The 22,589-nt window shown below is 55.3% G+C and overlaps 4 protein-coding genes across 16 annotated transcripts in view; 3 read left to right on the forward strand and 1 right to left on the reverse strand.

Moving 5' to 3' along the window:
- IP6K1 (inositol hexakisphosphate kinase 1) overlaps positions 1 to 8,127 on the forward strand; it is a 73,688-nt gene extending 65,561 nt beyond the window's left edge. For all 10 annotated transcript variants that reach the window (XM_073010167.1, XM_073010165.1, XM_073010168.1 and 7 more), the window contains 2 exons: positions 4,133 to 4,308; positions 4,755 to 8,127. In XM_073010167.1, coding sequence (XP_072866268.1) covers positions 4,133 to 4,308; positions 4,755 to 5,288 — 710 coding nt within the window. In that variant the 3' untranslated portion in view covers positions 5,289 to 8,127. The remainder of the gene's footprint in view (positions 1 to 4,132; positions 4,309 to 4,754) is intronic.
- A 351-nt stretch (positions 8,128 to 8,478) lies between these two features.
- On the forward strand, positions 8,479 to 12,541 carry GMPPB (GDP-mannose pyrophosphorylase B). Of its 2 annotated transcripts, XM_007984247.3 has the most exons (9): positions 8,480 to 8,850; positions 8,977 to 9,057; positions 9,146 to 9,194; positions 9,329 to 9,471; positions 9,688 to 9,846; positions 9,935 to 10,013; positions 10,087 to 10,214; positions 10,298 to 10,480; positions 10,562 to 12,541. In XM_007984247.3, exons 1-9 carry the CDS (start codon positions 8,722 to 8,724, stop codon positions 10,691 to 10,693), a joined length of 1,083 nt encoding a protein of 360 aa, XP_007982438.1. In that variant the 5' UTR covers positions 8,480 to 8,721; the 3' UTR covers positions 10,694 to 12,541. The 2 variants fall into 2 exon arrangements, with proteins under 2 accessions (XP_007982437.1, XP_007982438.1); XM_007984246.3 differs by having other exon boundaries at positions 8,479 to 8,850; positions 10,298 to 10,945.
- Positions 10,916 to 22,589, reverse strand: part of RNF123 (ring finger protein 123) — a 32,669-nt gene continuing 20,995 nt past the window's right edge. For all 3 annotated transcript variants that reach the window (XM_007984252.3, XM_038003906.2, XM_038003905.2), the window contains exons 27-39: positions 19,776 to 19,953; positions 18,842 to 18,916; positions 18,605 to 18,692; positions 18,431 to 18,518; positions 18,253 to 18,337; positions 16,718 to 16,857; positions 16,422 to 16,610; positions 16,248 to 16,323; positions 15,933 to 16,017; positions 11,814 to 11,956; positions 11,573 to 11,667; positions 11,362 to 11,447; positions 10,916 to 11,282 (exon numbers count right to left, since the gene is read on the reverse strand). In XM_007984252.3, coding sequence (XP_007982443.1) covers positions 11,162 to 11,282; positions 11,362 to 11,447; positions 11,573 to 11,667; positions 11,814 to 11,956; positions 15,933 to 16,017; positions 16,248 to 16,323; positions 16,422 to 16,610; positions 16,718 to 16,857; positions 18,253 to 18,337; positions 18,431 to 18,518; positions 18,605 to 18,692; positions 18,842 to 18,916; positions 19,776 to 19,953 — 1,449 coding nt within the window. In that variant the 3' untranslated portion in view covers positions 10,916 to 11,161. The remainder of the gene's footprint in view (positions 11,283 to 11,361; positions 11,448 to 11,572; positions 11,668 to 11,813; positions 11,957 to 15,932; positions 16,018 to 16,247; positions 16,324 to 16,421; positions 16,611 to 16,717; positions 16,858 to 18,252; positions 18,338 to 18,430; positions 18,519 to 18,604; positions 18,693 to 18,841; positions 18,917 to 19,775; positions 19,954 to 22,589) is intronic.
- On the forward strand, positions 12,662 to 15,558 carry AMIGO3 (adhesion molecule with Ig like domain 3). Its single transcript, XM_007984248.3, has one exon. The coding sequence runs from the start codon at positions 12,982 to 12,984 to the stop codon at positions 14,494 to 14,496; it is 1,515 nt and encodes a 504-aa protein (XP_007982439.1). The 5' UTR covers positions 12,662 to 12,981; the 3' UTR covers positions 14,497 to 15,558.

The following is a 22,589-nucleotide window of genomic DNA, read 5'->3' on the forward strand; positions in this document are numbered from 1 at the left end:
CAGCCTCCCGAGTAGCTGGGACTACAGGCGCCCGCCACCTCGCCCGGCTAGTTTTTTGTATTTTTTAGTAGAGACGGGGTTTCACCGTGTTAGCCAGGATGGTCTCGATCTCCTGACCTCGTGATCCACCCGTCTCGGCCTCCCAAAGTGCTGGGATTACAGGCTTGAGCCACCGCGCCCGGCCAAAAGTTACTTTCAAAAGAATGAAATGTTCATCATCACAGTGATGGTGAGTGTCTATCCTCTAAGATGTGATTACTCTGTGGATGGATTTGAGGCCTGGGCTATGAGACCCAGTGACTTTTGGCAGACATATGATAAGTCTGTACCTTTACACAAAAGTACAAAGATAAGATTGTTGCAAATGGGATATATTGGAATAAAGACATGTATGTAAATGAATTAGGAACATAGATCGCTTTGAGCAGAAGGTTATAGAACTATTAAGGGATAAATTTATATATATTTGTATTTTATATATATTTATATGGCCAGGCATGGTGGCTCACGCCTGTAATCCCAGCACTTTGGGAGGCGAAGGCAGGCGCATCACCTGAGGTTAGGAGTTCAAGATCAGCCTGGCCAACGTGGCAAAACCCCATCTCTATTAAACATACACAAATTATCCGGGTGTAGTGGTGTGCGCCTGTAATCCCAGCTACTCGGGAGGCTGAGGCAGGAGAATTGCTTGAACTTGGGAGACGGAGGCTGCAGTGAGCTGAGATCACGCCATTGCCTGGGCAACAAGAGCAAAATTCCGTCTCAAAAAAAAAAATATATGTGTGTGTGTGTGTGTGTGTATATATATGTGTGTGTGTGTGTGTGTGTATATATATATTTGAAACCAATGAACGAGATCTCTGTCTCTCATTCACTTGTTCAAATTTAGTGAGAAACGGCAAGACAGAAATATAAATCCAGGCTGGGTGTGTAGTGGCTCATGCCTGTAATCCCAGCACTTTACTTTGGGAGGCTGAAGTGGGTGGATCACTTGAGGTCAGGAGTTTGAGACCAGCATGGTGAAACCCCATCTCTACTAAAAATACAAAAAATTGACGGCATGGTAGCCCACGCCTGTAATCCCAGCACTTTGGGAGGCCGAGGCCGGCAGATCACCTAAGGTTGGGAGTTTGAGACTAGCCTGATCAACATGGAGAAAAACCCCATATCTACACAAAATTAGCCAGGCATAGTGGTACATGCCAGCTACTCAGGAGGCTGAGGCAGGAGAATCATCTGAACCCAAGAGGCAGAGGTTGCATTGAGCCAAGATTGTGCCATTGCACTCCAGCCTAGGCAACAAGAGTGAAACTCCGTCTCAAAAAAAATAATAATAATTTAAAAAATGAGTCAGGCATGGTGGCATGCGCCTATAGTTCCAGCTACTTGGGAGGCTAAGGCAGGAGGATCACTTGAACCTGGGAGGCAGAAGTTGCAGTGAGCTGAAATCGTGCTACTGCACTCCAGCCTGGGCAACAGAGCAAGATGGCATCCTAAAGAAAGAAAAAGAAAAAAAATAAATCCAGTTTTTTCTAAAGATTCCTATTTGGGAATGTTAGAATCTGGTTTCCTTGTTTTTATTGTAGTGCTACCAAGATGTCTTCCTTATTTCTTAGGCCTGGGCGAGGTGCTGGCTTGAGTAGGGCCTTGGTTCACTGATGGTGAGGGATGTATCCAAATCTTTAGTTTGCATATTGCCTGCAAGATAGATCTAAAGATAACATAGGCTGGGTGTGGTGGCCCACATCTGTTATCTCAGTTCTTTTGGAGGTCAGCGTGGGAGGATCACTTGAGGCTAGGAGTTCGAGACCAGCCTAGACAACATAGTGAGACCCTGTCTCTAAAAAAAAACATTAAAAATTAGGTAGGCGACTGGGCATGGTGGCTCATGCCTATAATCCCAACACTTTGGGAGGCCAAGGTAGGCAGATCACCTGGAGTCAAGAGTTCCAGACCAGTCTGGCCAACGTGGTAAAACCCTGTCTCTACTCAAAATACAAAAAATTAGCTCAGGGTGGTGGCGGGTACCTGTAGTCTCAGCTACTTGGAGGCTGAGGCAGGAGAATGGCTTGAACCCAGGAGGCAGAGGTTGTAGTGAGCTGAGATTGTACCACTGCACTCTAGCCTGGGTGACAGAGCAAGACTCTGTCTCAAAAAAAAAAAAAAAAAAAAAAAATTAAAAAAAAATTAGGCATGCCTGTAGTCCTAGCTGTTCCAGAGACTGAGGGTGGGAGGATCTCTTGAGCCCAGGTGGTCAGTGCTACAGTGAGCTCTGGATCCAGCCACTGCACTCCAGCCTGGGCAACAGAGTGAGAGTGCATCTCTTAAAAAAAAAAAAAAAAAGGCCAGGCGCAGGGACTCACGCCTGTAATCCCAGCACTTTGGGATGCCAAGGCAGACAGATCACTTGAGGTCGGGGGAGTTCAAGACCAACCTGACCAACATGGAGAAACCCCGTCTCTACTAAAAATACAAAATTGGCCGGGCGTGGTGGTGCATGCCTGTAATCCCAGCTACCGGGAGGCTGAGGCAGGAGAATCACTTGAACCCAAGAGGCGGAGGTTGTGGTGAACCAAGATAGCGCCATTGCACTCCAGCCTGGGCAACAAGAGCGAAACTCCATCTCAAAAAAAATAAATAAAAAACAGCAAAAATAAACATAAAAGTACTGTAGAGCTTAGGTTAAAAAACCAGAAAACAACCAAAAAACAACAACAACAAAAAGGATGTGGTATATACATACAATGGATGTGGTATATACATCCATATAAATACAATGGAAAATTATTTAGCCAGAAAAAGGAATGAAATTTTGATACATACTTATAACATAAATGAATCTTGAATACATTTTGCTAAGTGAAATAAGCCAGATATGAAATGACAAATACTGTATGATTCCACTTATGAGATACCTAGGAAAGATAAATTTATAGAGACAGAAAGTAGACTAGAGGTTACCAGGGGCTGGGAGGAGGGAAAATGAGGAGTCACTGTTTAGTTCTATTTAATGGGTACAGGCAGGAGAATGGCTTGAATCCCCTGAGGCAGAGGTTGCAGTGAACCGAGATGGCGCCACTGCACTCCAGCCTGGGCAACAGAATGAGACTCCATCTAAAAATGAAAAAATTAGGCATGCCTGTAGTCCTAGTTGTTCCAGAGGCTGAGGGTGGGAGGATCTCTTTTCATTTTGGGAAGATGAAAAAGTTCTAGCTAGGTGTGGTGGCTTACGCCTGTAATCCCAGCACTTTGGGAGACTGAGGCAGGCGAATCACAAGTTCAGGAGTTTGAGACCAGCCTGGCCAACATGGTGAAACACCATCTCTACTAAAAATACAAAAATAAGCTGGTGTAGTGGCGGGCACTTGTAATCTCAGCTACTCAAGCGGCTGAGGCAGGAGAATAGCTTGAACCTGGGAAGCAGAGGTTGCAGTGAGCCGAGATCACTCCACTGCATTCCAGCCTGGGCAACAGAGTGAGACTCCATCTCAAAAAAAAAAAAAAAAGAAAAAGCTCTAGAGATAGATGGTTGTGATGGTTGTACAACAAAGTAAATACACTTCATGCCACTGAATTGTACACTTAAAAATGACTGAAGTAAATTTTATGTATATTTTACCACAGTTTGTTTTGGTTAAGAAGTAATAAGCCGGCCGGGCGCGGTGGCTCAAGCCTGTAATCCCAGCACTTTGGGAGGCCGAGACGGGTGGATCACGAGGTCAGGAGATCGAGACCATCCTGGCTAACACGGTGAAACCCCGTCTCTACTAAAAAATACAAAAAACTAGCCGGGCGAGGTGGCGGGCGCCTGTAGTCCCAGCTACTCGGGAGGCTGAGGCAGGAGAATGGCGTGAACCCGGGAGGCGGAGCTTGCAGTGAGCCGAGATCCGGTCACTGCACTCCAGCCCGGGCAACAGAGCAAGACTCCGTCTCAAAAAAAAAAAAAAAAAAAAAAAAAAAAAAAAAAAAAAAGAAGTAATAAGCCAGTGGTGTGAAACCCACATTTGAGAGTTTCTGAGACAAGTACATACTGCATTAGGTAAAAGCGCCCTTTTATAGAAAAACTGGGTTGTGCTTTCCTGGCTGGGGCTGATGGTGAGTGTGGTTGTCATTCTTCTTGACCGTGGCCCAGAGTTCCTCCTGCTTGAGAACGTGGTGCACCACTTCAAGTACCCCTGTGTGTTGGACCTGAAGATGGGCACGCGGCAGCATGGCGATGACGCATCAGCTGAGAAGGCAGCCCGGCAGATGCGGAAATGTGAGCAGAGCACATCAGCCACGCTGGGCGTCAGGGTCTGTGGCATGCAGGTGAGTTACCTCTGCTCAGAGCCTAGGTGCTGCCACTTGCATGATTTGGGTTGTGCTCATACCTGCGTGCCATCTATGCCAAGTGTGTCGTCCTGAGCCCTTCTGTCCTTACCTGTTGACCTTGCTATGGGCCTCAGGTGCAAGACCACTGTGAGAGCCTACTGCCTTGACATTGGGACACGTAAGACTCTTGCCTGTCAACAAGATGTTCTGATGTTGGAGGAGGGCTCCAAAGCTGGTGGCAGGGAACCCATAGGCCTGGTATTGCTTTCTCTTGGTTCTGCAATGGGAAAACCCAGGGTGAATGTGGCCTGCCCAGTTCCACTTAGATAGGGGAGCAGAAAAACTCAGGTTGGTCAAAGTGCTTTCAGACAGTGCTTGCCCAGGGCACTGTGAGCTCTTCAGACTTCCCTGGCATTCACCCTGTCTGTCTCCTGGGGTTTCAGGTGTACCAGCTGGACACAGGGCATTACCTCTGCAGGAACAAGTACTATGGCCGTGGGCTCTCCATTGAAGGCTTCCGCAATGCCCTGTATCAATATCTGCACAATGGCCTGGACCTGCGACGTGACCTGTTTGAGCCTATCCTGAGCAAACTGCGAGGCCTGAAAGCTGTGCTGGAGCGGCAGGCCTCCTACCGCTTCTACTCCAGTTCCCTGCTTGTCATCTATGATGGCAAGGAGTGCCGGGCTGAGTCCTGCCTGGACCGCCGGTCTGAGATGCGTCTCAAGCACCTGGACATGGTGCTCCCTGAGGTGGCGTCATCCTGTGGCCCCAGCACCAGCCCCAGCAACACCAGCCCCGAGGCGGGTCCCTCCTCTCAGCCCAAGGTGGATGTCCGCATGATTGACTTTGCACACAGCACGTTCAAGGGCTTCCGGGATGACCCCACCGTGCATGATGGGCCGGACAGAGGCTACGTGTTTGGCCTGGAGAACCTCATCAGCATCATGGAACAGATGCGGGACGAGAACCAGTAGGCCCTGTTCTGGGCCCCCAGAACCCCTTCCTCTGCACCCGCAGGCAGGGACCATTGTTCTGAACTTGCCGTGAGGACACACAGACTTGATTTTAAAGGGTTATATTTCTCTTTGGTGTAAACTAAAAGAAATGTTTTTAGCTGTAGCCTGGAATCCATATATATAAAGTGAAGGAGGGTAGACCACACGCCCTCTCAGCCAGGCTCCTCAGCTTTGTGGCTCTGATTGGTGTGTCCAGGCTGCCTTAGGAAGGAAGAGGTGCCCCTGGTGGGCTTGGCAGCAGGGACAGGGTGCCCTTGGACATTGGTTTCTCTTGTCTAGATCTTTGAGGTCTGTGGCTGCAGGGCCCTGTTGATTGTAGGATAAAGCCCTGGGCTGGTGCAGGGCCCCTCCATGCCCACTCTTCCCTTGTTCCCCAGAAGTAGAGGGCTTTGGGTGCCCATTTCTTGGGGGCTTTCTGGTCTTATGCTGTGGGTGTCAGCTAGCTCTTTAATAGGTGCCCTCAGGGCACCACAGGGCTTACTGCACAAAGCTGGACCCATCCTTGGGTCTGATCTTAGTATGGGGCTAGATTAATGAAGCTGGGCTGAGGCCAACTTAAGGCAGAGGGCAGGCCCTGGGTTTCCCAGGTACCTGTTGGCACGCGACAGGTTGGCACCTGTCCTATTCCTGAAACAGCCAGCCTCTCTCACCAAGTTCCCTTGCCTAAGAAGACCACTCCCTCCTACCCCACTGAAGTGGGGGATAGTCGGTGTCCTAGCAGGCCTCAGGGCCTCTGGTGGCTCTCGCCTAGACAGTATTTGCAGTTCTTGTGCTATGGGTGGGAGTCGTCTTCTTTAAGTTTCGGCAGCTGTGCCGCTGCTGGATGGGCTGCTCCTCCCAGGGCTCAAGGGCTGTGGTCCGCTCAGGGTCTCATTTCCCCAGGCCAAGTTCAAGGCGGCAGCTCTTTGTGAGGCCCTCTTGGCCCTGGGCCTAGAGGGAGAACTTTAAGCTTTTTTGCTCACAGGGACATGGTATGGGCTCTGGGTGCAGGTGCCCACATTCTGCTAATGAGAGCTTTGTCTGATCAGTCCTGGGTCCATCAGTTTGTCCTTGTGTCCAGCTGCCAGCCCCTGTCCCTCGGGATCCTTCCTCTGGGGTGTAGCCTTGTTCATTAGTATATACTCATTCCTTCATGCTTTCCTCAGCAGAACACTCCCACTTCTGAGGTGAGCTTTTGCCTCATGCCCTTCCTCCACAGGTGTTGCCTTTTTATAAAGACCTGATAGCAGAATAAACTGGTGGTGTTTCCCTGTTGACCCAGCACCCTTTCTGTGGGCCTAGAATATGGCCCTCAATACTGACAGTAGGACAGTGAGGGCTTGAGGAGTGACCCTTCCTTTCTCATGGTTTTAGTCATTTTGGCTGCCAGCCCTTAATGGCACAGACCTGCTGCTTCTAAAACAGATGGCCAGGACATGACACTGATTTCAGCCATTGCCAGGGTTAGCACCCTCTCCTTTGAGCCTAGGGCCACTGTTCATTGTCACTTTAGGCAAGTGCCTGTTTGGCATTAAAGGTAAGCCTGCCAGCTGTGAGAGGCCTTGGTAACTGATGGACTCATTTCCTGGTCCTTAGAGATGCAGCTTCTTAAGGGCTCCTTGATGGATGCCATCTCTCCTAGCCCCCGGCTCTGGTGCCACTGGTGGGCAGGTTCCCATTCTTTGGGGCTGGGAGGGACAGCTTGGCTGTTTCTGGTCAGAAATTACGGTTTTCTCTCCTGTACCATTCTGTGGCTTCAGCCATGGGGGCAGTAGCCCTTCATTAGTGTAGACTTAGTCATTCCCTGGTAGGGTGGAGGGTAAGACATAGGGTCTGGAGCTGTTTGGGACCTTTTGGGGATGTCCTGTGCCTCCCAGGTTCCTAGATTCTGGGAGGAGAGGCTGCCACATTCTGCTGCTCCTCACAGCGAGCAAAGGCTTCATCCACTTACATTCAGTATTTTCCTGGCACTACAAAGAGTGGGAAGGCCTGGGATTTGCTGCTGCTCCCCTAGAGCAGGGCCCCTCTTTTCAGCACTTTGGACACCTAGAGACCCAGCCCTGTTATTTAATGGTAGTGGGCAAGTGTGTGTGCATACTGTCTGCCACTGCTTTCTCCCTGCCCCATGCCAGAGCCCTCTCCCTGCCAGACCCTGCCTTAGCCCCAACTTGGGACCAAAGTGCAACATGGGATCATGGGTTGGGGTGCTCGGGTGACCCCTCTCTATAGTGCTTCCCTGGGCCAAGCTGACACCAGCCCCTGAGGGTGGGGTGGGACGGGTGGTGCTTAAAAGAGGAAGGGGACCAGTGTAGCAAATTGCTAGGGACCCCCACCCTTCCCTCTCTGGGCCTGTGCAATGGGCGTGGGGATTCCCATCATGGGGCCTGGCGCCTGTGCTAGTTCCGTAGCTGCTGTTCACGCGCTCACTCCTGACTACATGCACGTTCCCTAGATGCAGATTGCTTTGAACTTTAAAGCTGTACAATTTGGTTATGTTTGTGCTGACTTAAAAAATATTTTAATGAGAAAAAAAATGGACAACCCTGGGAAGGACCTGGTTCTTTTGCTTCTCGGGGAACTGTAAGCCCCCGCGTTCTGGGAATCGCTCTCTGCTCCTCTTCTTGGAAGCTAAGCCTGTCCCCACCGCCCGAGGTCTGCGCCCGGACACTAACCCGTGGCTCCCGCCGCAGTTGTGTTTGCTTTGGACCTTGCGTGAGGGGTGCTCGGTCCGAGCCCGCTCCTTTCTGTACACCTAGCGCTGCCCGCCCCGCTTGTGTCTGAGGTCGTGTATGTCAAAAATAAAGCCGCTAGAAACGGAGGCGAGTCTGTCTTTGTGAAAATCCCGTGGTCCGGGAGCCTTCCCTGATCACCCTCCCTCGGGGCTGGGCCAAGAGGCGGGCCGTGGGGGCGGGCCGCGGGGTGGGGCGGGGCCGGCGGCTGCTGGACCGTGCGAAGCAGGGAACTAGGCCTCACCCTTGGCGCCAGTTCCGCCTTTGGATCCGCCAATGGCCAGCTGACCCGCGGGTCCCGGCCCGGGTCTCCATGGCAGCCCGGCGTACTCGGGCGCTCATTGGCTACGTGTGTCGCAGCGCTGCGACCAAACGCTCCGTCGCCGGCGGCCGTGCCACGTACGCGGCAGCCGATTGGCCCGCGGTGCTCGCGTCACTGTCCGCGCCGGGTCCGCCCTGAGTTCGTGGCCAGCAGCCGTCCACCCGGCGTCGCGTTCTGGATTGTGGCGGCCCTGGATCCGGCGTCAGGGCGACCGGGAGGACGAGGTGGAGCCAGAGTCGGTCAGACGGGTTGGTGAAGGGCGCGGGGCCGGGCACGGCGTTGGGAGTGCGCTGCAGGGACCGACTAGACGGGCTGCAGGCACCTCAGAGCCCGGGACACCCCCTCAACGTCCGCAGGCGCGATGAAGGCACTGATCTTAGTGGGGGGCTATGGGACGCGGCTACGGCCGCTGACACTGAGCACCCCGAAGCCACTGGTGGACTTCTGCAATAAGCCCATCTTGCTGCACCAAGTGGAGGCGCTAGCTGCGGTAAGACCCTGGGTCAGGATCGGAGTCGCTTTCGGATCTGGCAGGACTAGGGATGGCCAGTGACTAGGGGGTCAGGGGCTCCTGTACTTTCTGACTGAGCCCGCCCGTTGGCCTGCGTTCTGACAGGCAGGCGTGGACCACGTGATCCTGGCCGTGAGCTACATGTCACAGGTGCTGGAGAAGGAAATGAAGGCACAGGAGCAGAGGGTGAGGCACGGACTCTTGGCCCTTATCCTCCGTCCCCACCCAACTTCCCATCCTGGTAGAACCTGACTGGGGGTCCTCTTCCTTCCAGCTGGGAATCCGAATCTCCATGTCCCATGAAGAGGAGCCTTTGGGGACAGGTGAGTAGAGAAAGGTCCCTTGGGGAGGGTTTAAGGCCAGGAAAAGGGTAAGACCCAGCCTGCATTGGGCCTGCTGAGCCTGAATCCAGGGACTCAGACCTCCAGCAAGGTTGTGACCTGTCCCTTTCCCCCAGCTGGGCCCCTGGCGCTGGCCCGTGACCTGCTCTCTGAGACTGCAGACCCTTTCTTCGTCCTCAACAGTGACGTGATCTGCGATTTCCCCTTCCAAGCCATGGTGCAGTTCCACCGGCACCATGGCCAGGAGGGCTCCATCCTGGTAAGGCGCCAGGTCTTGTTTCTCTTGACACTTCCACCCTCCATGCCCAGCCCCCCCTGCCCCCTAGCCTTCATCTGCCTTCGGATGTTATGGGTACAGAGCTGTGCAGTATGTATCTTTAAGCACTTGGGGCAGAGTCTCTGAGATCTGGAACGGCACGTATATCAAGGCTCAGGAACACTGGACTAGGTCCGAGGTCCCCTTCCTTGCATTCAGGTAACCAAGGTGGAGGAACCCTCCAAGTACGGTGTGGTGGTGTGTGAGGCTGACACAGGCCGAATTCATCGGTTTGTGGAGAAGCCACAGGTGTTTGTGTCCAATAAGATCAACGCAGGCATGTACATCCTGAGCCCTGCGGTGCTGCGGCGCATCCAGGTGTGTAGTAGGAGACAGCTGTCGGTGGGCTGTGGTGGGGCAGGCCATCACCGCCATGACCCTGCTCACAAGCTACCCACTCCCACAGCTGCAGCCTACGTCCATTGAGAAGGAGGTCTTCCCCATTATGGCCAAGGAGGGGCAGCTATATGCCATGGAGTTGCAGGGTGAGGCAGGGAGGCCACAGGGTGGGGGTGGTCTTTGGCTGGGCTGAGGGCCCTGATACATCCCTCCCTACAGGCTTCTGGATGGACATTGGGCAGCCCAAGGACTTCCTCACTGGCATGTGCCTCTTCCTGCAGTCACTGAGGCAGAAGCAGCCTGAGCGGTTGTACTCAGGCCCTGGCATTGTGGGCAACGTGCTGGTGGTGAGGCCCTTGCCCAGCCCATCATTAACCCCCTCAGTCTTGGGAGACAAGTGGCCCACTTGTATTTTTCCCACCACTCTCAGGACCCAAGTGCCCGCATCGGCCAGAACTGCAGCATTGGCCCCAATGTGAGCCTGGGACCTGGCGTGGTGGTCGAAGATGGTGTGTGTATCCGGCGGTGCACGGTGCTGCGGGATGCCCGGATCCGCTCCCATTCATGGCTTGAGTCCTGCATTGTGGGCTGGCGCTGCCGTGTGGGCCAGTGGGTAAGCCTGTGGGCTGGGCCAGGTGGGGAGAGGGGCAGGGAGTGTGCCTGTCTCCCTGACAAGGCCTATCCTCTCCTGGAGGTTCGCATGGAGAACGTGACAGTGCTGGGTGAGGACGTCATAGTTAACGATGAGCTCTACCTCAACGGAGCCAGCGTGCTGCCCCACAAGTCTATTGGCGAATCAGTGCCAGAGCCTCGTATCATCATGTAAGGGGATGCAGTGGGGCTGGCCGAGCCCCGGTTTTCCCATCAGCAAGGGGAGAGTGCTGGCCTGACACATCAGAAGACCCTGGACTTGTTATCTGTCTGGGGGGCACTGGGTGAAGCTGAAGCTGTTGGACACCTGCCTTCTCATGTGGACATCATCTGGCAGGATCCCTGCTGGGCACACCCCACAAACCCCACTCCCTCAAGAAGGGCCAGGGCCAGGGCTGTATGGAATAATAATTTAATGCTGACTGTGGCCCTGACTGAGAGTCAAGCTCAGGCACAATTAGGGCCATGGCTGGGCTCCCACCAATGAGAATACAGGCAGGCAAGGAGGTTGGATGTGGTGGTGGTGGCGGGGGGGGGGGGGGGGGGGCAGATACAGGAGAAGGGCAAAGGGAGCTCATAAATAGGGCCCAGCCTGGCTCTGGGTTCAAGGGTGGAGGTTCCAGGATGGCACAGGCTGTGAGGGCTAGGCAGCTGAGGAGGTAGTACTCGTATTGGCTCCCTTCTCCCAGTCCTCTACAGACACGATGGTGGCTTTGCAGAAGAAGCAGTCTTTGTTGTTCATCAGGTGCTGGTTGATGCAGGCTCTACAACAGGGGAGGGGATGAGGACTGCCCTGCATGTATCTACTGCTCTCCCCACTACCAAGCTGTGGGGACCACTTACTTGCACGACTTGTGGCCACAGGGCTGGAACACAGCAGAGATGGGGTGGGCATAGCAGATGGGGCAGAGGTCCTCCTCACTGGTGGGCTGCAGGGAGGAGAGTGAAGGGTGGGCTGGAGTTGGATGCCTGGCTGTGTGGATGTCCGCTGTGCCTATGTAGGAGTGCACACATATTCAAGTGGCATGGACCTGTGCACCATGGTCCCACTCACCAGAGAGGCAGCTGCTGCCTGGGCAGATGCAGAGGTCAGGTGTGCCAGCATCTGTTCCACTTGGGCCAGCTCATCGGCACTGATATAATCCGCATCTGGGGAGTGGTAGGTAGTGTCAAGTCAGAGGTAGATGAGGATGTCATGACTTTTAAATATTCCCAGCCTAGGACTTTGCTGTTCTTAAGGTTCCTGACCTGATCCAGCCCCAGATCTCCCTGACCCACCCCACCAGCCCACTCACAGCTCTGCAGGGAGAAGCGCTTCCGGTCAGGGGCTGGCAGGGCAGTGCCAGGTGCTGGGGGCTCTGGCTGTCCCAGGAGATAGCATATTGAGCGTAGCTGGAAGCAGGGATCTGCCAGGAGTACTGATGTGGCTCGCTCTCTCCTAGGTAGGGGATGGTGCAAGGGCAGTCAGAAGGCTTGGGGCCTGGCTAAAAGTAGTCTCTATTGGGATTGCCAATGAGGAGTGCCACGGCTTGTACATAATCACCGCCCCCCTGCATCCTTTCCGTGTCCCTCCTTCCCAAGCCCCAAGTCCTGTATTCTAGTAAGGTGCCACACAGCCTGGGGTCTGAGATGGAGTCTGGCTCTGTTGCCCTGGAGTGCGATGGCGCAATCTAGGCTCACTGCAACTTCTACCTCCTGGGTTCAAGTGATTCTCCTGCCTCAGCCCCCGGAGTAGCTGGTATTACAGGCGCCCACCACTACGCCCGGCTAATTGTTGTATTTTTAGTACAGACGAGGTTTCACCAGGTTGGCCAGGGTGGTCTCGAATTCCTGACCTCAGGTGATTCACCCGCCTCGGCTTCCAAAAGTGCTGGGATTACAGGCGTGAGCCACCGCACCCCGCCTGGGGTACCACTTTAAGAGGGCTCAGGGGAGCCACCTTAAGATAGAGTCCATCTGCCCCATAATGTATCACTCAAATAAGTCATTTCAAATAAACACTAACAGCAGCTTGGAGACATTCTTCCAGACTCCCCCTTTTACTCCTCGAGGAAAAAGGAGCGGCGGAGAGCTGCCAGCCAAACGCAGACTGGGGCTTTGGGGTTGGGCTCACTCATCTGGCGGTCATGCGGGGCCATTGGGCACTAGGGGATGCAGCCGCCCCGCCTCCTCAAACGGGAGCCAATAGGAGCCCGAGCCCCGCCCCTGGGGGGAGTATTTAGGAGCCGATCAGGAACTCGCTTGGAGAGGGCTCGGGAAGCCGAAGGGAGCACGCAGAGGAGTGCGGCCCCGCCTCACAACCTGGGAACCGCAGAGTAGGGGCCGTCGGCCGGCCAGAACCCGCCGTGCCTCCTCGGCAAGGGCCATCCGGTGCCACCCATGTCGCACTAGAGCAGAAGTGGGTGAGTCCTGGAACTGCGACCTGCACAGAGCTGCTCTGTCCTGTCCCTGGTGGTCGCCGCCATGACCTGGCTGATGCTGCTGGGGGCACTGCTCTGCATGCTGTGCGTTGGGTTAGGCACCCCGGACTCCGAGGGTTTCCCGCCCCGTACGCCCCACAACTGCCCCCACAAATGTATCTGCGCTGCCGACCTGCTAAGCTGCACTGGCCTAGGGCTGCAGGATGTGCCGGTCGAGTTACCCGCCGCTACTGCGGACCTCGACCTGAGCCACAATGCGCTCCAGCGCCTGCGCCCCGGCTGGTTGGCGCCCCTCTTCCAGCTGCGCGCCCTACATCTAGGCCACAACGAACTAGAAGCGCTGGGTCGCGGCGTCTTCGCCAACGCCAGCGGCCTGAGGCTGCTCGATCTATCATCTAACGCGTTGCGGGCCCTTGGCCGCCACGACCTCGACGGGCTGGGGGCGCTGGAGAAGCTGCTTCTGTTCAATAACCGCTTGGTGCACTTGGACGAGCATGCCTTCCACGGCCTGAGCGCGCTCAGCCATCTCTACCTGGGCTGCAACGAACTTGCCTCGTTCTCTTTCGACCACCTGCACGGTCTGAGCGCCACCCACCTGCTTATTCTGGACCTCTCCTCCAACCGGCTGGGACACATCTCTGTACCTGAGCTGGCCGCGCTGCCGGCCTTCCTCAAGAACGGCCTCTACTTGCACAACAACCCATTACCCTGCGACTGCCGCCTCTACCACCTGCTACAGCGCTGGCACCAGCGGGGCCTGAGCGCCGTGCGCGATTTTGCGCGCGAGTACATATGCCTGGCCTTCAAGGTACCCGCGTCCCGTGTGCGCTTCTTCCAGCACAGCCGCGTCTTTGAGAACTGCTCATCGGCCCCAGCTCTTGGCCTAGAGCGGCCGGAAGAGCACCTGTACGCGTTGGTGGGTCGGTCCTTAAGGCTTTACTGCAACACCAGCGTCCCGGCCATGCGCATTGCCTGGGTTTCGCCGCAGCAGGAGCTTCTCAGGGCGCCAGGATCCCGCGATGGCAGCATCGCTGTGCTGGCCGACGGCAGCTTGGCCATAGGCAACGTGCAGGAGCAGCATGCCGGACTCTTCGTGTGCATGGCCACTGGGCCCCGCCTGCACCACAACCAGACGCACGAGTACAACGTGAGCGTTCACTTCCCGCGCCCAGAGCCCGAGGCTTTCAACACAGGCTTCACCACACTGCTGGGCTGCGCTGTGGGCCTGGTGCTCGTGCTGCTCTACCTGTTCGCTCCACCCTGCTGCTGCTGCCGCCGTGCCTGCCGCTGCCGCCGCTGGCCCCGAACACCCAGCCCGCTCCACGAGCTGAGCGCACAGTCCTCAGTACTCAGCACCACACCGCCAGACGCACCCAGCCGCAAGGCCAGCGTCCACAAGCACGTAGTCTTTCTGGAGCCAGGCCGGAGGGGCCTCAATGGCCGCGTGCAGCTGGCAGTAGCTGAGGAATTTGATCTCTGCAACCCTGGAGGCTTGCAGCTGAAGGCTGGCTCTGAGTCCGCTAGCTCCATAGGCTCCGAGGGTCCCATGACGACCTAGACTGCCCAGGGCCCCCACCCTCTTGCTGCTCGCCCTGCTGTCTGCTTCGGTCCAGAGAACTGGCTGGTGGGAAGCACTGTGCCTGGCCCCCCAGCTTCCTGTATGGGCCTCGAAACACAATGGGCTTTCTCACTCACTGGTAGAGACAGGTGTCGTAGTCCCCAACCTGCCCTCTGCTCTGCCCCTGCACAGGACCCAAAGGCCCCAGGCCCTGCAAGCTGTGCTAGTGCCTGCTTTCCCGGGGACTTCCTAGTGCCCAAATGCCCTGTGAGCCTGAGAGACCCAGGCCCCTGTGGCTTTCAACACAGCACAGCCGTGGAAGTAGCTGTGTTCTTCTACAGCCTGTGGAAGAACCCCTGTAGCAGAGCCCCCGTCCACCCTCAGGGGCAGAGGCAGCTCTCCAAGAGTGGTGCTGAAGAGCTGACGCAGGGTCATCTCCCCTTCCCAAGGGGGTGGGAGTGGGCCCACAAGGAAAAGATGACGGCTCTGAAGGAAGATGTTGCCCACACCCCAGGACAGAAAGAGGAAACAAGCCCGCCCTCTGGTGAAATGGGACTCCCTCCCAACCGCCTGAAAGCTTCACAGATTCACGAAGAGTCCGGTGGGCAGGCACTAGGCAGGAAAGGCTCCTCAAGAGACTCCTGGGGGGGCTGGCCTAAGCCCCAGTCAGAGGCCCTGCTCTCTCTGGCCCGGGGCATCCAGCTGTTGTTCTGAAGGCAGAGCCCATTCTGTGGGCTCACAAGACACAGTGAAGGGGATCATGGCCTGTGCCCCTGCTTTTCAGCAGTAAAAAGCCCAAAAAGCCTGGAGAGCATGGCCAAGTTGGGAGGGCCGAGCCGGAACTCCATGTCCCTCGAGAGCAGGGGCCTCTTAAGGGCTGGCACTGGTCTCAGCCTAATGGCTGAGGCGGCGCCCTGGCTTCACATGCATCTCACTGCTCCCACTGCGGGAGGGCAGGGAATGGGTGTCTGGGAGCCCTTCATGTGTAGGGCCGAGCTGGGGGCCCCCATGGCCATCCTGGACCCCACTGCTCCAGAGTTTCTTAATAAAGGCAGCACGTGCTTATTGCTGGAGCCTTTGCAGACAATGGCGGTCCTGTATGTGTTCAGCTCTCCCGGCGGCCTGGCCCTGTCCACCACAGGATGACACACCTTCTGGAGTCCTGCCTCCCATGCCTGGCCTGAGGCATGGCCACAAACCAGTGGCTCTGTGGGCCAGGGCTACCTGTCCTGCTGGGGTCCCAGATTCTCCTACTTAGAGAAGCTCCCTCTGACCCCTATTTAGGCCGTTCACACCTCACTACCTACTCTGCCTCAAAACCTGATACTGAGGTCCATTTCCCAGATGAGGAAACTGAGGTACCAGGAGGCCCTGTCCAGCCCCTTCTCACCAGACACACCCAGCTCCCACAGGGGCCCACGGTCCCAAACACTCACTCTGAGGCTGGGCCACGCACCAGGAGCTGCACCAGGATGCCCGTCACTGCCACCAGAATGGGGTAGTGGTCCACGCTCTCTAGGCCTGAGGGGAAGGGGAAGGAGGACATGAGCCACCCACACGCTCCTGCTGCAAGGACTCCGGGCCTGAGATGGTCCACCCTGCCCACTGCCCTCCCTACAGAAGGGTGAGCCAAGGCTGCAGAGCGCCAAGCCTGGCTGTCCAGGGGCAGAATGTGGAATTGGGCATCACTGTTCCTAGCAGAGGAGCCAAGGCCTGTAGTGTGTTGGGGTGCAGGGCATCTAGGTCCTCACCAGGCAGCCGTAGGGTGACCACACGATCAAACAGGTTCCTCTCAGCTGTCACTCGGTTCAGCACCTGGTTTAGCAGCTGTGAGGGGAGCAGGAGTCCATTGGTGGATGGGGAGCGCCACCACTGATGAAAGGGACATTCCGAGGGTCCCACCCTTGCTGCCCAGATGGCCACACCTGTGCAAGACGCCGCAACAGCATCTCGGAGGTAGGCCGGGTCCAGTCAAGGAATATCTCAGGCACCAGTGTGATAGTCATCTCCAAGACACGCAGCAGGCTGACTGAGAGGTCAAAGCAGGTGGCACATACCTTGAGCTGCCGGCTATCCACAAAGTTCCGCTCCAGGCGCTCAGCAGCCTGCTGGATCTGATCCACCAACACGTGGACATGCAGCGGTCAGCACCTGGCTCTAGCCCGGGACCAGGCCTCATCCCCTGCACCACCCTAACCCACGAGGCCCCACCACAGCCCACCTCCTGGATCATGCCAATGAATTCAGAGAAGGCCCAGTTGAGCTGATTGAGGACACTGTTGAGGAAGCTGGGCGCCACATCAGGACCCTGCTGCAGGAGGTCCGCCATGTGCTGCTGCAGCAGGGTGGAGGGGCAGGGCTCTGCAGGGGGACAGGAGATGGCATCATCAGGGACTCCACTGCAGTGGCCTCTGCCTGTTTGCCTCTGTCCTCACCCATTGAGACTTTGGTATAAGGACAGAAAGACGGCTCCCTAGGAATGCTCAGGTCATGAAAGCAGGGGACAGGGGACAGCTGCCTTGTAGTTAGGACAGAATCTGTCCCCTCCTTCTAGTAGGCAAACTCCAGGCTGCAGTTGTTTCCTGCTCTGACACCACACCATCCACCCCAGGCCTGAAGCAGCCACACAGCCAGAGCCTGACCCTCAGCAAGTTCTGGGTCACATACCCTTCAGATAGGGTCAGACCTAGACAGGGCGGCTTAGACGTTTCCCCACCAGCACCAAGGCCAGCTCCTCCAAGAGCCTACTCTGAGCCCTGCTGCAAACCTGCTGTCCTCTACTGTCCTCTGCTGCCCTTGGCCTGGCCTTGGCATATGGCCGAAGTGGTGGGCGCCAAGTCTGGGCTGGCAGGCAGCAGTAACCGGAGCCCTCAGCTGCAACTGGCCCGGCACACCTCCCCACCAGCTTGATGCAAATCAATAGTTCCCGCAGCAGCAGGACGGGCCTGGCCCCACTGCTGCTCTCCACTTGCAGCTCAGTTCCACCCTGGAGGCAGGACCACAGCAACTGGAAAAGACTTGCTGTGTGACTTAGCACAAGACACTCAGCCTCTCTGGGGACACCCTTCAGATCAAAACACTGCCCACAAGGGCAGAAACAGACTACATGAGAGCCACCACGAAGGGTGAAGATAGTGTGTGGTAGGCACTCTGCAAGGGCCAGGCCTAGGGTAAAATCCTCGGGTTCATGATACTTCGCTGGACTCTGGAGAGAGGGCACAGCCTCTGCTACCAACTAAATGTCCCTTCCTCCAGGGACCCCCATGAATACCCTCTGGGCACCTGGCCAACCTCCAATCTGTGCTCCCACTGGACTCAGGTGTCCAAGGCCTAAGCCAAGGCCAGGGTCTGGCACCAGCAGAGAGCAAAAAAGAAGCAGAAGGACATGGTGCTGGGACAAGGCTGGAGGTCAGGGAGCTAGCTTCGAGGGCAAGGGACAGAGTATTCAGTCTGCATGAGCTGCGGCAGGCCAGGAAGATGGTGCCGCCTCTCACCATGACCCATGTAGAGCGTCCAGGCCCAAAGGGCACATGTAGGACTGTGGGCAAGGTGGCGGAGGGGGAGTCCCAGCCCGAGCATCCTTGGGATGGAAGGAAGCAAGCAAAGTGGAAACCCCACGGGACAGGTAGGGAGTCTGGGACCCAATGGGGGAACCAGAGAGGGGCTGGAAGAAGTGGAGAGTCTGAAAGAACCCATGGGTAGGGGGTAAGCACCCCCGCCTGCCTTGCTCAGGACTCCGCCAACCCAGATACTCACTCTGGAGGCTGGGCAAATTGGCATCCTCAAGTTTGGTTTTCAGCAGATGTGGCAGCCGTGTATAGCGGTACCCGAAGCCACAGCCCTGTGGAGGTGGGGGTCGGTGCTCAGGTCAATGGGACAGGGCACCCTCTCCCTTCAGCCAGTCTCAGCCACCTCCCCTTGGAGTCAGGCTTACCCTCCAGAGCCGCACCAGGATCCAGTTGGTCTGGGCCCAGGGCCGCTGCTCATAGGGTGCCAGGAGGTTCCTCACCATGGCGATACGCCTGTGAGGGCAAGGAGGGGAGAGACATGGGGTGAGGCTGGGCACGGTGCTCATGGCCAGGGTGTGTGCCCCCCAGGCCCCACTCACTGCTCCTCAGGGATTCGCTCCACAGCCCGCAGGGAGTGTGGGTAGCACACGTAGCTGGCCAGGGCCTGCATCAGCGAGTCTCGGATGTCTGCGGGGAGACGCCGCGCCTCAGTAGGGGCTTGGCATGAGCCCTGGACCCATGTCTCATGCCCACCTGGCCACATTTTTCATAGAAGAAAGCCAACCAGAGGTGCCATCCCATCCACTTCCCCTTGTACCCTCTGTAGGGCCCCTCACCAGTGCCCACGATGCGTGTGTCAGCAAAGTGTTTGGCGAGAATGGCAGCCAGGCGGGTCAGGGTCTCTTCATAGCCTGCAAGGGTGGGAATTGAGACGTGTTGGCTAGGAGTGGGGGCTCCAGAGGCAGGCATGTCAGCAGGTTGGGTGGGCTTGGGTAGCAGGCTCTAGAGCTGGCTCCCAAGGCCAGCCTGCACCCAGGCTGGCATCTGGGGACATCAGGCAAGGCATTCACTGGTGGCTGTGGAGGGGCTAAGGCATAGGCTCACTGTGAGGGGATGACAGGCCCTGGCAGGAGCCCCGACCTGGGCTCAAACCCATCTCAGCACACACACCTGATGAGCAGTCAAAGCTCCTTGGGCACCCACAGCTCTGTCTTTGAAGACAAAGCCTACACCGAGGCCTGGGGCTAGGCAGGGGGTGGGCTAGGGGCTATGACAGCTCACTGCCTGATCCAGACATACACAGTACAGCTTAGCCTGGAATCAGTGGGCTGCGAGAAGCCCAGGTTCGGATGTGGACCCTAGCAGGGTCCACCCCCTGCTGTGATTTACCAAGACAAACCATTCTGCCCCTGACCAACTGCCACGCTTTGTGACCAGTGCCAGGGAGTCAGGGTGCAGGGCCAGCTGGCTGCTGCACCACAGCAGTTGCTCATAGCACTAGGAAGGAAGTGAAAGCCAAGGGGTCTCCACCCACTGTGTTCCATCTTGTCTGTTTTCCTTTGCCAGGGAGCTGTTGGCTCTGTGGCTGCAGGTCCCAGGGCAGGGTGCAAACATTTGTTTGCTGCAGGGTGAACCACAGAGGAAGCTCCTCCCCTCCCTGCCCCCCACGGATGTGTGTTGCTGGGCCACAGAGGTCTCAGACCAGGGCTCCTAGGGCTCACACTAGAGACCCCTTTTCTGCTTCTGCCCCAGCCTGAATGGTTCCATCACCTGGGAGCTCCTCCATGCTGTGCACGGGACCGAAGTAATTCTTGAGAGCACTGTAGCTGTTGATGGCCACGCTCAGGTAGAACTCGGGCATGAAGGCAAAGAGAGACCCTGTGCGATCACCATGCTCAATGGTCTGCAGGCAGACGCGCAGCAGCCAGTAGATGTCCAGCATCTTCTCCTGCAGGAGGCACATGGGGTGCTGCTGGGTTGTGCACCAGTGGGGTCTTGGGCTCATGTCCTGGCCTGGGGATCAGGAAAGGCCTCCCCAGGCCTATGACAGCACAACTGAGACCTGGATTTCAGGAAGCATGAGCAGTGGCTCAAGCAGGGCAATCGAGTCCTCAGCAGGCAAGAGGGACGCACTGAGTCTGGAGGGCGTATTACTGCAACCCAGCCAGAACTCTGGTCAGCATATTTGTAAGCAAGTTCTTTTTTTTTTTTTTTTTGAGATTGAGTCGCCCAGGCTGGAGTGTAGTGACACCATCTCGGCTCACTGGAACCTCCGCCTCCCAAGTTCAAGGGATTGTCTTGCCTCAGCCTCCCAAGTAGCTGGGACTACGTATGTGATACCACGCCCAGCTAATTTTTGCAATTTTAGTAGAGATAGGGTTTTGCCATGTAGGCCAGGCTGGTCTTGAACTCCTGACCTCAGGTGATTCACCTGCCTCAGCCCGTAAGCAAGTTTTAGGCAAGAGAGTGCTGTGACCAGAAGTCTGTATTGAAAAGTGGAGTACAAGATGCATGGAGGGCCCAAGAGAGCTGGCGATGGTAAGCAGGCAGGCAGAAATTTGATCTGGAGTGCAAAGGAGAAGGTGGTGGGAAGGCAGGGGGCAGTGTGACTGGTGGAACAGAGGTCACAGGAAACAGACAAAACCTGCTGAGGGCCCTGCTCCCCACAATGTGGTTTCCACAGAGTCCATGTCAGGGTCTCACAAAGGAGCCCAGGCAAGAATGCGGCCTCAGGCCCCAGCCCAGACCCACAGCACCTGTGTGTCTTGGAGTGCGGTCGGAGCACCTGGGCTTCACACCAGCTCTCTGATGTGCCCGAAAACCCAAGGAGCTTAGGAGATGTAAGCAAGAGTTTAGGGGGCGGGCCTGGGTGCAAACCTAGGCAACGATGATCCTGCTGCTACAGAAGGCCAGAGAAGATTGGGTCTGGCAAGGGGATGGCAATGGCCCCATGACAGCTAAGGCATCAATGCAAGGGAGATGGAAATGTGCCAGCTGGATTGAGATGGGGGCAGACAGAGACCCTGGTGAGACTATTTCAGAGATGGGGAAGAGCCCGTGCTAGAGGGAGATGAAGGGGAAGATGAAGCAGCTAAGACAGAGAAAGAAGGAGACAGCGTAACTTTTGGGCACATGTAGAGTCAAGGCTGGAGTGCAGTGGCACAATCACAGTTCACTGCAACCTGGAACTCCTGAGCTCATGTGATCCTCCTGCCTCAGCCTCTAGAGTAGCTGGGACTACAGGTATGTGATACCATGCCCGGCTAATTTTTGTATTTTTAGTAGAGATGGGGTTTTGCCATGTTGGCCAGGCTGGTCTTGAACTCCTGACCTCAGAGTAGCTGAGACTACAGGTATGCATCGCCATGCCCCGCTAATTGATTTTTTTTTTTTTTTTGTAAAGATGGGTTGTCCAGGCTGCTCATGAACTCCTGGCTTCAAGCGATCCTCACGCTTCAGCCTCCCAAAGAGCTGTTTTACAAGAGTGAATCTTTCCATTAATAATGGGATTAGAAAGACACAGGTGAGTTAGTGCTGAAGATGTGGAGAATGAAGGCAGTTCAACATAATAAAGACCATATGAAAAGCCTCCATCTAACATCACACTCAATGGCAACAGACTGTAATCTCTCCCTCCCTCAGACCAAGAACAAGACAAGTGTGCCACTTTCTCTACTTCTGCTCAGCATACTCCTGGAAATCCCAGCCACAGCAACTAAGCATGAAAAAGAAAGGAAACCACACTGGAAAGGATAAAGTAAAATTATCTCTGTTCACAGACATGATTTTATAAGTAGAAAATCCTAAAGATCCACACACACACAAAAAACCCCAACTAGGATTAATAAATAAATTCAGCAAAATTATAGGATACGGTCAGGTGCAGTGGCTCAAGCCTGTAATCCTAGCACTTTGGGAGGCCGAGGCAGGCAGATCACCTGAGGTCAGGAGTTCAAGATCAGCCTGGCCAACATGGTAAAACCCCATCTCTACTAAAAATACAAAAATTAGCCGTGGGCAGTGGCGGGCATCTGTAATCCCAGCTACTCAGGAAGCTGAGGCAGGAGACTTGCTTGAACCCAGGAGGCAGAGGCTGCAGTGAGCTGAGATTGTGCCATTGTGCCACTGCACTCCAGCCCAGATGACAGAGACTCTGTCTAAAAAAAAAAAAATTGTAGGATACAAAATCACTATGCAAAGTGAACAAACCTGCAAAGTAATCAAGAAAACAATCCCATTTACAATAGCATCAAAAAAAGAATAAAATACACTGGAATAAACTTAACCAAGGAAGCAAAAGACTTGAAGCTATCTTGAAAACTACAAAATGCCATCCTGTGTTCATGAACTGTTAACATTGTTAAGATGTCAATAACACTCAAAGGAATCTATGTATTCATGCAATCCCTATCAAAAGCCCAGTGGTATTTTCTGCAGAAACAGAAATACTCATCTAAAAATTAATATGGAATTTCAAAGGATCTCAAATAGCCAAAACAATCTTGAAAAACAACAAAGTTAAAAAAAAAAAGAAAAAAGAAAAACAACAAAGTTGGAGGTCTCACTTCCTGATTTCAAAACTTA

The sequence above is a fragment of the Chlorocebus sabaeus genome, chromosome 22, assembly GCF_047675955.1.
Source record: "Chlorocebus sabaeus isolate Y175 chromosome 22, mChlSab1.0.hap1, whole genome shotgun sequence".
In the NCBI taxonomy this organism is placed as follows: domain Eukaryota; kingdom Metazoa; phylum Chordata; class Mammalia; order Primates; family Cercopithecidae; genus Chlorocebus; species Chlorocebus sabaeus.

What these genes read in the sequence shown, in the direction of transcription:
- GMPPB (XM_007984246.3), top strand. Translation starts at nt 8,722, where the DNA reads ATGAAGGCACTGATCTTAGTGGGGGGCTATGGGACGCGGCTACGGCCG. An exon ending in TGAAGGCACAGGAGCAGAGG is followed by an intron (nt 9,058 to 9,145) that starts GTGAGGCACGGA and finishes TCTTCCTTCCAG; the next exon opens with CTGGGAATCCGAATCTCCAT. An exon ending in ATATGCCATGGAGTTGCAGG is followed by an intron (nt 10,014 to 10,086) that starts GTGAGGCAGGGA and finishes CCCTCCCTACAG; the next exon opens with GCTTCTGGATGGACATTGGG.
- AMIGO3 (XM_007984248.3), top strand. Translation starts at nt 12,982, where the DNA reads ATGACCTGGCTGATGCTGCTGGGGGCACTGCTCTGCATGCTGTGCGTT.